Source organism: Patella vulgata, chromosome 1 (genome assembly GCF_932274485.2).
Source record: "Patella vulgata chromosome 1, xgPatVulg1.2, whole genome shotgun sequence".
In the NCBI taxonomy this organism is placed as follows: domain Eukaryota; kingdom Metazoa; phylum Mollusca; class Gastropoda; family Patellidae; genus Patella; species Patella vulgata.
Genome location: NC_065879.2, coordinates 93897115 through 93909492, shown reverse-complemented (window position 1 = coordinate 93909492; position 12378 = coordinate 93897115). Strand labels below are relative to the sequence as shown.

Genomic DNA, 12378 nt, shown 5'->3' with positions numbered 1-12378 from the left:
GGCAGGGCCACTGTTCAGCCAATACAGGTATAAAAGATACTGAAGAGATGAAACTAGGCATTCCATTGCATATCAAAAATTATAACCCCCTGTGATACGTTCTTAATTATGATTAAAACAAATCCGATAAAATCAGTACACATGCATTCCACGTTAATGAGTTTTTCGTGTTGAGTGGCCCTCGTCTGAAATCTATATACAACCATCTCTGCTGTACCGGAAATAGAGATAGAATCACGGTCAAAGGTCTAAAAATCTGATCTAAACTTGTCTCACTGGAACGCTGTTGTGGGTGTAATCAGTGGTTGTTTGGTGCTCCTACGATATCGGAACAGTTCCAAGAATCGTCAACCAATCTGAATAACTTTAAATAAATGGTGAGTTGATTTTACAGAGAAATTTGTTATCATGACGGTTGTCAGTTAACTCGTCCACAAGCAAAGTCGTCCACAACTAATTCTTACTTACTGACTGAACCATCGTAAATTTTAAACGATTTTTTTGATTATGAACAAACTACTTAAAGTAGCTAAGTCTCTAACTCAATAGCCTATCATCCAAAGTCTTACACGTTGAAAACACAAATTATTTGTCAATTTAAATCAACATTGATGTCGTGATCTTACCAGGAAGATAGGTAGGCTTATGATATCCAATATTTAAGACAAAATAAACATTTTACCATTTGTACACAAATCTTGTGCCATAATGTCTTTCAGCGTCATATGGAAACGTGAATTAATGTTACTCTTCTTATGGGGTCTTACAGGCTTATAGGCATTATAAACCCACCTAATATAGGCACTTTGAGGGCTGAAGCAACACGCTTATAGATGTTATTGAAGCGGTTATTTGATCGAAAGAATGCTATCAAATTAACAATACACTTGGACACTTCGGAGGTGAGCTTTATGATCCTTGTTAAATTATTTATAACATGAAGAAAATAGGAAATTTTTAATTTATACATGACTTTTAGACTTTATTTTACGAGTATCCATGGAATCAGTGGAATTGTGAATAAAATTTGACAGACTGGCAATCAATGGTTTCAATACAGATCTCCTCTGTAATTGCCTTCAGTTGATATTTTTCGTTGCCCAAACTCAAACGATCGTAATGATCGCGCTTTGTTTTGATTCCAACACATGTATTCGTCAAAAGTAAACCACCCCTGCAACAGCTGCATTGGTTTCGCCCAACACGTGATGAAAGCATTGTTGCCTTACACTCAGTCTTAATTACAAGTAAATAGTCCAATTTTTGAAGAGAGAACTTTTGTATTCTTTGGGATATTTAGTTATGCAATGGATTTTATTTAATGGGAGTTGATTTCAAACATACAGATAAGTTTATAATAACAAAAGTTAAAAAGTTTGTTCACATTCGAAGAAATCAATTTAAAATTTACGATGGTTCAGACAGTAATTGGCTCGTACACAATTTAAATGTATGAAATAAATAAGTTTTACTCGTTGATTTTTGTTGATTACCGATCACAATCAAGATTAGTTCACCGCTGTATATTCGTATTGTTTGTAAATTGGCGTTATGATTTTAGATTTTAGGTCAGTTCACCAATTGACCGAGTAAAGCCAAGCTGATTGTTGACAAATAAATGAAACCTTCATAATAGGGGTCCAAGATACCCCTTTACACCAAATTTCAGCCTTGGGACGTCCCTTGTGTATCAGCTACCAAAAAGGCTTTATTTCATCAAAACAGATAAATCCTGTTTCCTACGACTGTAATTGTCATAGATCGTGGTATTCAGCGCTTACGCTGTCGATCGACAATTACGCCAATTGCGATAAAAATATAATTTTGGCGATAAAATATTTAATCTGGCAAAATTTTTGGCGATAACTTTTTCCAGTGTGGCGATTCTTTTTTAACCGTGGCAATAAAATTTTCTTGCCACAAAGCTTTGGTTTCCATGCTGTGCACACACGTTACAGTCTATTGCGCTTGGCTGAGTCAGTTATCAATAAATTAGGTACCAATCCTTTGTCTCTTGATCAATCTCGGATTAGTATTTCATCAAAACAGATAAATCCTGTTTCCTACGACTGTAATTGTCATAGATCATGGTATTCAGCGCTTACGCTGTCGATCGACAATTACGCCAATTGCGATAAAAATATAATTTTGGCGATAAAATATTTAATCTGGCAAAATTTTTGGCGATAACTTTTTCCAGTGTGGCGATTCTTTTTTAACCGTGGCAATAAAATTTTCTTGCCACAAAGCTTTGGTTTCCATGCTGTGCACACACGTTACAGTCTATTGCGCTTGGCTGAGTCAGTTATCAATAAATTAGGTACCAATCCTTTGTCTCTTGATCAATCTCGGATTAGTATTTACAGTAAGAGTAGTAATAATTAAGAGACAAAAGATTTAATTATTTGTTTACAAATACGAATCGGTGGCTTTTTTGACGGTTTCTATATATTCAAAATGGTGTACACTAGAATAATACTCGTTCGATTTGTTTGGGATTATTGGATTATGACGTCTGTTTTATCTTTTTCTTACTCCTTTTGCCCGTACAGCTAATAAATGAAGCCAGGTTTGCTGTTACAGTTTATATAGAAGTGGACGTTAAACTCCAGAAACGAACCAACGAACGAAAGTCAGTTAACATCAAATCACATGCATTGTACATTGTGGTAACCAGGGCACAGGTATATTCGAGCCTTCGCCTCGCTTTCCCATTTTTAAATCAAATTTTTAAATGGCGAACCGTTCCAATCTAGTTAAAATCTTGAGCATCCGATGCCATAGAGCGTTGATTATGGTCTTGTTTTGTTAATAAATGTCTAATTAATAGATTATATAACATTTCAGGTCTAATGATGTTATAACTTTTATATATTTCAGGGAACTAATGATGTTATAACTTTTATATATTACAGGAAACTAATAATGATATAACTTTTATATATTACAGGAAACTAATGATGATATAACTTTTATATATTTCAGGAAACTAATGATGTTATAACTTTTATATATTTCAGGAAACTAATGATGCTATAAATTTTATATATTACAGGAAACTAATGATATTATAACTTTTATATATTACAGGAAATGAATGATGTTATAACTTTTATATATTACAGGAAACTAATGATGTTACAACTTTTATATATTACAGGATACTAATGATATTAAAACACTCCATCAGTGTGGTGTATGCGATGAGATTTTCCAACAATATGATGATTTAGAAAAACACAATAAAATGCATGTTAAAGAAGAGAAAAATGATGACGTAGATGAATATTGTCATGTTCAATTTAATGTTGAAGCAGAGAAAACTGATAATGTAAATGAATATTGTCATGTTAAAGAAGAGAAAACTGATGATGTAGATGAATATTGTCATGTTAAAGAAGAGAAAACTGATGATATTGAAACTGTTTATCAGTGTAAATTGTGCCATAAAGAATTTAGATTAGAAACTGATTTAGAAAAACACTGTGAAATACATGTTGAAGAAGAGGATTCTGTTTTACAACATGGTAAAATTTGGGAGAAGCGTTTTGGCTGGAAAGACCAACTTCAAGCAGATACAAGTACTCAAACTGGTCAAAAGCCATATAAATGTGATGTTTGTAGTAAATCATTTACTCAGAATTGTAATTTACAAAAACACACAAGAATTCATACAGGTGAAAAACTTTTTAAATGTGATACTTGTGGAAAATCATTTACTCAGAATGATACTTTGCAGTACCACATGAGAATTCATTCTGGAATAAAACCTTATAAATGTAATGTTTGTAGTAAATCGTTTACTCAGAATTCTCATCTACAAAAACACACAAGAATTCATACTGGTGATAAACCTTTTGAATGTGATACTTGTGGAAAATCCTTCGTTCAGATTAGTGATCTTCAGATTCACATGAGAATTCATTCTGGCGTAAAACCTTATAAATGTGATGTTTGTAGTAAATCATTTACACAGCATTCTCATCTACAAAAACACACAAGAATTCATAGTGGTGAGAAGCCTTATAAATGTGATACTTGTAGTAAATCTTTCACACAGAGTGGAACTCTACAGTCACACATGAGAATTCATACTGGTGACAAACCTTATAAATGTGATGTTTGTAGTAAATCATTTAGTCAGAGTGGAACACTACAGACTCACATCAGAAATCATAGTGGACAAAAACCGTTTTATTGTTATGTTTGTAGTAAATCATTTTCTAGGCCAGCTGAACTACAAAGACATACAAGAACACATACCCAAGAAAAAAACATATAAATGTGATGTTTGTTGTAAATCATTTAGTCAAACTTGCGGTCTACAAAGTTACATTCAAGTTTATACAAGAGAAAAAAAAACTTTCAAATGTGATGTTTGTTGTAAATCTGTCAGAGACTGGTATATTGGACCTAGCTGTGAATATTACCATGTGGGTCTAGCTGCATATTTATATAATTTCAGGGAGAGAGAGAAATGGGGTTTAACATCCACTCGACACAAACCAGGTCATTTCGGGACTAACATATGGTTCAATTTTATTTCAATAATTCGCTTGCGCGTAGGGGTCTTTAGCAGTGGGAGGAAACCGGAGGACCCGGAGAAAACCCACGAAGTTGGACAGGCGAATAATTTCAGGAACTGGGATATTCAGGTCTAGTTGTATGTATTGAAATGTATGTTTAATGTGACAACAATTCTGCTCCATACCTTTAGCAGTGGGAGGAAACCGGAGGACCCGGAGAAAACCCAAAAAAGTTGGACAGGCGAATAATTTCAGGGACTGGGATATTCAGGTCTAGTTGTATGTATTGAAATGTATGTTTAATGTGACAACAATTCTGCTCCATACCTTATAATTGTGTTACTATAATAAAGACAATTTATCCCATCTAACCCTGAGCCAATTAAAAGATTAGCTACCCTACCCCTAAGCCAATTAAATCAGCGGGGCCAATCTCCCTAAGCCAATTAGGGGATTATTGTTAATCCTAAAATCCACTACAAAATTGCAAATACATGTAACTAAAAAAATATTTTCTATACACAGAAATGCTCTGTTACAAAAATGTACAGATTGTCGTGTTCTTTCCAATGATATAAAATTCAATTGTACAAAGTAGAAATTATATTACTATAAATAACATTGAAAAGTCAGTTCCACTAAAATTATGACTTTACTCTGTCATAATGGTAAAATAACATGAACAAGTATCCCCTAATATTTTTTTTTTTTTGAAAATAGAAGACAAATATAGTCCCTCACGTTGGCAGCAGTGTTTAAAGTAAGGCAGTGGCTATTGTTACGACAAATCGTAAAATTAGTCCTTAGGCTATTGTTACGACGATGCTTTCACAGCCCTCCATCGGAGAAGTTAAAAACTGAATATTCGTAAAAATAGTCCTAATCCTAACCCTTCCCATCTCTTAATTGCTGTCTTCAGTTCTGAAAAAGTTGAAAATACTGCTCCTTTTTCAAAGCTAGTGTAGGGGAGATTGGCAGCCATTTTGGAATTCGTTTCTAAACTTGGCTCAAACTCCTCGTAACAATAGTAAATATAAATATAACTTTGAAAAAGAAATATCACCCCAAGTGACGGTCACTTGGTCACCTCATCGCTATCGGCATTTTAACATTTCTGCCTTTCTTTGGATATACATGTATGACGGGAATGGTCGTCTTCTTTGCTTTATTGCGTCGAAAATAAAAATATATAGTTGAAATCTTCGACAATGTAATATTCCTTTATGTAGCTTGTATTAAATCCCAAAAGTTTTGATTCAATTTAGTTTTCCAAAGTCTAGAATTATTAGCCGTAAGTTTTGTGTTATCGTCTGTCAGAAAGCGTATCCAAGATGGCGGCGACACGCTTGATCTCGGCTCGAGTATACACATTCTTCACATCATCACGTCAAAAAAAATAACAAATAGTTGATTTCTTCGACATTATCATATTCTACGATATGCCTGGCAGTAAATCATAAAAAATCTGATTCCATTTCACTCTTCATATCTTAAAATTATTAGCCATAAGTGACAACGTGAAAATATTGGAATAATGCCAAAGTCATTGACACGGTGTGAATTTTCACCTCTGACCTATTACGTAAATACTGAAAGATCCTTTGTTGAAACGTATGTTTTCTATTCGATAATTAGCGAATATAACATTCCTTTTCATTGGGTGTTTTATTTTTATTACTCAATCACCATTAATTTATGGAATAAAAACAATAGAAATCTGTTGATTGATCTGGCGCTTTTGTTCGCTAATGCGAGTTGATTCGCTACCGTCAAATGATGGGTGCGAACGGATTCACTGTGATCAAAAATGGGTTAATGTTCATTAGCGCCATCAGTACATTATATGTATTACATGTATCTTATACACATCATTAATATTCATTAGTTCCAGCATTACCATATATGTATTATCTTATACACATCATTAATATTCATTAGTTCCAGCATTACCATATATGTATTATCTTATACACATCATTAATATTCATTAGTTCCAGCATTACCATATATGTATGTTTAATATCATACACATTATTAATATTCATGAGTTCCATCAGGACATTATATGTACATGTATTATCTTATACACATTATTAATATTCATAAGTTCCAACATTACCATAAATGTATAATCTTATACACATCATTAATATTCATTAGTTCTAGCATTACCATATATGTATGTATTATCTTATGCACATTATTAATATTCCTTATAACATATTGTTATATTATATAGTTATGATGGTCATGAAATTTGTTTAGTGGTAATAAATTTTCTTTGTCCCAGCCATTACAAATGAAATGAAATGGAGTTTTACGTCCTACTGTTCTGCTCTGACTGGGTTAATGAAGACGGGCATGCGCCATACAGTGTACCATGAGGGAAATTTTGCCCGGGTAGCGGCGCTATGGCCTACTCTTATCTCGATTTCCAACTGCCAAGGGATCTTTTACATGCATGCCAATATATACACGGGGCCTCATTTTTTTTTTCGTTCCCTCCGAACTACTAGACAGCTGTCCTTGTCAGACCCTCCGTCCTGGCACCACTGACAAGGGAAAAACCACGTCAGAAAATCCTGATGAACTTACTTGGCCAATGCACGGATCGAACACACAACCTCCAGGTTAGCGAGCCAGCGTCTTACCCGCTTAGCCAGCGTGGCTCCCTCCAGCCTTTACAAAAATATGAATATTTTTTTTATGTGTCAGACTGATGAAATAAAATGAGATAATGAAGATGAGCTTGCTTCATACAGTGTGCTTGATGTCCAGGGGGGTGGATAGCCGAATGGTTAACACGTGCACACTGTATCATAAGGTCTGTCATTGAGTCAACTGCTAAAGACCCCTACGCGCAAGCAAATTATTGAAATAAAATTAAACCATGTTAGTCCCAAAATGACCTAGTTTGTGTCAGGTGGACGTTAAACCCCATGTCTCTCTCTCTCCATCCTCGGTTACCCAGTGTACTCATTCCGTTCTACTCCACTATACCCTGGGTTAATCTATGGAGGAGACACGTTTTCAAGTTATCCGCCCTTGATGAATTTGTTATTTTTATCGACCAATCCCATCAATTGTTATTTGAAAAGGAAGTTGGCAAATGGAAGTAACTCTCATCGGACAATGTTAGGAGTTGGCCTATTCTAAATGCGTAATTATTAACAACCAATTATATATTATGTTAATGAAGACCGGACATTCATATAACAATGTAGGGTCATTAGTTTTATTTAGAATCGTTCATTCGTTCCCGGAATTTTATGTCCATGTGATATCGTTGACAAGTTATTGTGAATCAAATTGCCAATTATAAGTTCAATAATAATAAACATAACAGAATGACATATTTCAGACAAAGAACGAATAGTAATAATAATAACAAAAGTCAAACATATAGATGTTATACATATTTGAAATCATCAACACATACTACAGATTTTGATAATACAATTAAATATAAATAAATTATAAATATATACATTATTTCATAAATCATTCAGTAAATGGACATGAATTTGGTTATCTACCCTTACAAAAACGAAGGCGAAACGATTGGTTTGTAAACTGTTTTCTGATTGGTTTGTAGACTGTAGCTACATTCTAGGCCAGGGCAGATAATTTGAATTCGTGGAAACCCTATGGATTAACCCAGGGTATAGTGGAGTAGGACGGAATGAGTACACTGGGTAACCGAGGATGCTCTCTCTCTCTCTCTCTCTCTCTCTCTCTCTGTTCCTTGCGAGGCCCACCATCCTTAACGACAGACAAAACACTGTAACTTGTGAGGTCCATCATCCTTCACGACAGACATGGGGAAATAAAGCTGAAAATCTCTTGTCAACATTCTCGGCCAAGACCAATATCGAACCCCATACCTCCAAAACTGCATAATTTCCTCAAGATGTGCTGGTGCTGACCCTAACCCAAGACTTCTTACCCTAAACCTAACCCAAGACTTCTTACCCTAAACCTTACTCACAATTCTCGGAAACGATCACAAGTCCTAAGCCTGTTTACATCTTGTGACTTTGAGGAAATATGCAGTTGGCCTTATCAAATAGATCTAGTCATATGACTGTTATGACATACATGACATTCATCCATATTCCATTCACTCAACACAGACTAGGTTATTTAGGGACTAAGATATGTTTTTATTTCAAGATTCACTTGCAAATTTTTTAGCAGTGAAAGGAAATTGAAAAAACCCATGAGGTTGGACAGATGACCCTGCTGCTTTTCACATACAAGTTGGGAATCAAAACCACACCACTTGACCGAATAATGGATCAGATCTGATGTTCTAAAGCACATGCATGCTTGAAATTTATTTGAGATTAGTAAATGTACTCCTATGGCAGGACCACTGTTCAGCCATTAGGGGTATAAAAAGATGCTGAAGGGATGAAACTAGACATTCATTTGCATGTCAAAAATTATCACCTCCTGTAGACATGTTTTTATCATGATTAAAACTAATCAGATAAAATCAGTACACAGGGATTCCACGTTAATGAGTTTTTCGTGTTGATGGGTCCTGGTCTGAAATCTATATACAACCATCTCTGCTGTACCGGAAATGGAAATAAAAATAACGGTCAGTGGAATGGTGTGGTGGGGGGTGTAATCGATGGTTGTTTGGTGCTCGTACGATTGGAACAGTTCCAACAAGAATCGTCAACCAATCTGAATAACTATAAATAACCAATAAACGTTGCTAACAAAATAATGGTGAGTTGGGAGAAATTTGTTATCATCAAATGTTTTTATGACGTCAGCAGAACTTCACCAATCTTGACACGAAAATCAGTAACAGGCATTGACTGAGTACAGAGTAGAGACCTGCAGATTGTTGTTAAATAAATGAAACCTTCATAATGGTGGTTTCACTTTCACGTCAATATTTTAAAGTAGCTAAGTCTAAAACTAATAAAAATAATAATAATAATTAATTTATAATACGGTATTTATATAGCGCTGACAATTCAACTTAGCGAGCTGCCCTTGGCAGGGCTCTATAAAAGTTGAGTGTGCCTGCGCACACACTTGAAAATGTGCCTACAGGGTCATACTCAAAAGTAGTCCAACTCTGAACGTAGGTCTCATTACACTCGCCTCTACGTCCAGGGAAGCTAGCATTGAATCAATGTCGAAAGTAATTGACCGCCCCAGTCAATTTTACTGGGCAACTTTTTACTGCTAAACGGTTGCGTGTCAGTCCCTGTGAATAACTGAACAATGTAAAGGAACATCGTAGTGAGAAAATAAGACCTTGCTTACCTCGCTAGATCCAGTATGAGCGACACAACAGCCTGTTATTGCTTTTCCCACCTTTTAATATTACAACAGCAATAAATGACTGAAGATTCTAATTTTTTTCAAAGATTCTAATTTTTATCCAAATTTCGTTTCGTCGTGTTTTTGGCTGACATTCCTAAATATGGACGTTGATCTACATTTAGAGTGTAATGGCAGCGAAAAGGCAACTTGATAGGTGGAGACGTATTTTTTAACAGCCTGTTGTGTCGCTCATACTGGATCTAGCGAGGTAAGCAAGGTCGTATTTTCTCACTAAGATGTTCAGGTATTCACAGGGACTGACACGCGACCGTTTAGCGGTAAAAAGTTGCCCAGTAAAATTGACTGGGGCGGTCGACATTGATTCTATGCTAGCTTCCCTGGACGTAGAGGCGACTGTAATGAGACCTACGTTCAGAGCTGGACTAACTCAAAAGGAGATTATTCAATTGCCAGGTATATAGTATGATTGTGGGGTGGGGGGGGGCTTACGAAAGCTTCTTGGTTTGGTCTCAGTAGAAGAAGAAATTATAATAAATTTTTAGTACCTTTTTTATTATGGTTTCTAAGTATTGTTTAATGGTCGAGAGCGAGACATTAAGTAATATATTGTAACAACAAGAGGACCGTCAGGTCCGAGTGTTTTTACAATATATTACGCAATGTCTCAGCTCGAGACCATTAAACATCTTAAAATACAGACACTCCGCACGTGCGTTTACAGTGAAATACGTCACTCGAGTCTAATATTTGACAAGGTACGATTGGCAAGTTGCCCGTACGATTATTTGAAATAATGGTACGCCAACATCAAAGGGTGACGTCACATCTGTATTTTAAATTGTATTAATGTATTATAGATTACTTTAATAATAAAGATTATGTTTGATGTGCATATTGTTGTTTGGGGTTGATATAAACATAGAATAGATGCCTACCGGCTTCAAACAAGTTCATTAAATCCCTTTGCCAGGATTTCATTCGTTTAACTTAACTTCCAGTATAGTTTGGATACTAACAAGAGTTGTTTCCCTTGACGATGACAAGATATTCATGCACCGTAACTAAATAAAATAACATCACCACAAACTCAGCAAGAGACTTTGTTCTTTTTTCCACTTGATACTCTATAGGAAGCCATCGTTATAGAATTATCAGGTGTAAGTGTGATTACTACACGGTACTGGTGTTTAGGGGTCGCTGAGGTCACAGGTGATAGTTCATACGTCGCGTGCTATTCTTTTAATCATCGACTGGCATTCTACTAGAATTGTCACTAAATTAAGCAGAGGTCACAGGTGATAGGTCATAAGTCACAGGTGGAATCGCTAACGTCGCATGCTGATATTTTTATCATCGATTAGCTTATTCTAGTAAATTATTATACGGTAATCAAAGTAAACAAAAAAACAAACAAATAGTATTCTTTATTTTACATGATTTATGTGACAGTAAAAAATTTTAAAAATGTGCCTGCAAAAAAGTTTTTTAAAGCAAATGTGCCTGTGCACGCCGTGCGCATGTGCGCGGAAATATCGATGCCTGACTCTTGGACACTTTACATAAGTATAACTAATATGAAATTACACCAATCACCACACATTAATCCATAAAAAAGACATTTAATAAAAGGAAGTGATGAAATTGGCCAATCAGAGACGATATCCGGTTTCCTAGTAAATTTTCGTCAGGAACCGAATCCGGTCGTTTATCCACTTCCTTAAAAAAAAACCAGAGAACATTATTTAGCACACATGGTAAAAGTCTGACACAAACATAGTTCGGCTCTGAACATTGGTCTCATTACACTTGCCCTGTAACACAGGGCTATACTAAAATTTACGGAAAACACAATGTTATACTGAATACAGAAAAAACCTAACCCTACCCCCCAGCATACAGCGGACCAGCCTATTTAGGGTGTTTTCTGGTATTTAGTGTGTTTTCCGTTGGTATTCGGTATAACATGGTGTTTTCCGATTGTTTTTCAGAGTTTTCCGGTAGGCTATATACCGTAATATTGTTGGTAACACGTTCAAGAACCACCCTGATGAATCTGCTAAACAGTCGCGTGTCAGTCCCTGTGAACGCCTGTACAAGGCAAAGCAATAAATGACTAAAGATCCTCAACTTTACAAAGATACCATACCCCAGCCCCCCTCTCCCCGCTTAGAAAAATTTAGTTACGTCATATATGGCCTAGTAATGTAAATTTTGTGTGTTTCAGCATCATTTGTAACAAGGGACTAGAAGAATGAGGCTAGACATTCCAGAAGTCATGTCAAGCAGTGACACCATATTCTTATCTGGAGAGCATGCACAATATACTTGAATAACCAGATGCTAGAGATTGCTATTTGATTGAGACTTCTGGCAGATTTGAAATTAGAGTAAAAACGGAAACGATTGAATGTAAATCAGTTTATATACATTCAGATTACATTATTATATGTGTGGCAACCCATTTGTGTCAATTTCTAGGTCCAAAATATTATCGATTTAGTTCCTTTAAATGATAAAAGAAAAAGTTTGGTAGTCATTTTAT

At 35.4% G+C, this 12378-nt stretch overlaps 1 protein-coding gene across 1 annotated transcript; it reads left to right on the top strand.

Moving 5' to 3' along the window:
- Positions 1 to 223: 223 nt before the first annotated feature.
- On the top strand, positions 224 to 8013 carry LOC126818371 (zinc finger protein 239; the record flags this gene model as incomplete). The annotated part of the gene is made up of 3 exons (XM_050545762.2): positions 224 to 377; positions 3161 to 4142; positions 7997 to 8013. Coding segments are annotated over exons 1-3 (1002 nt in total), but the record flags the coding sequence as incomplete, so codon positions are not given.
- Between the last annotated feature and the right edge of the window lie 4365 nt (positions 8014 to 12378).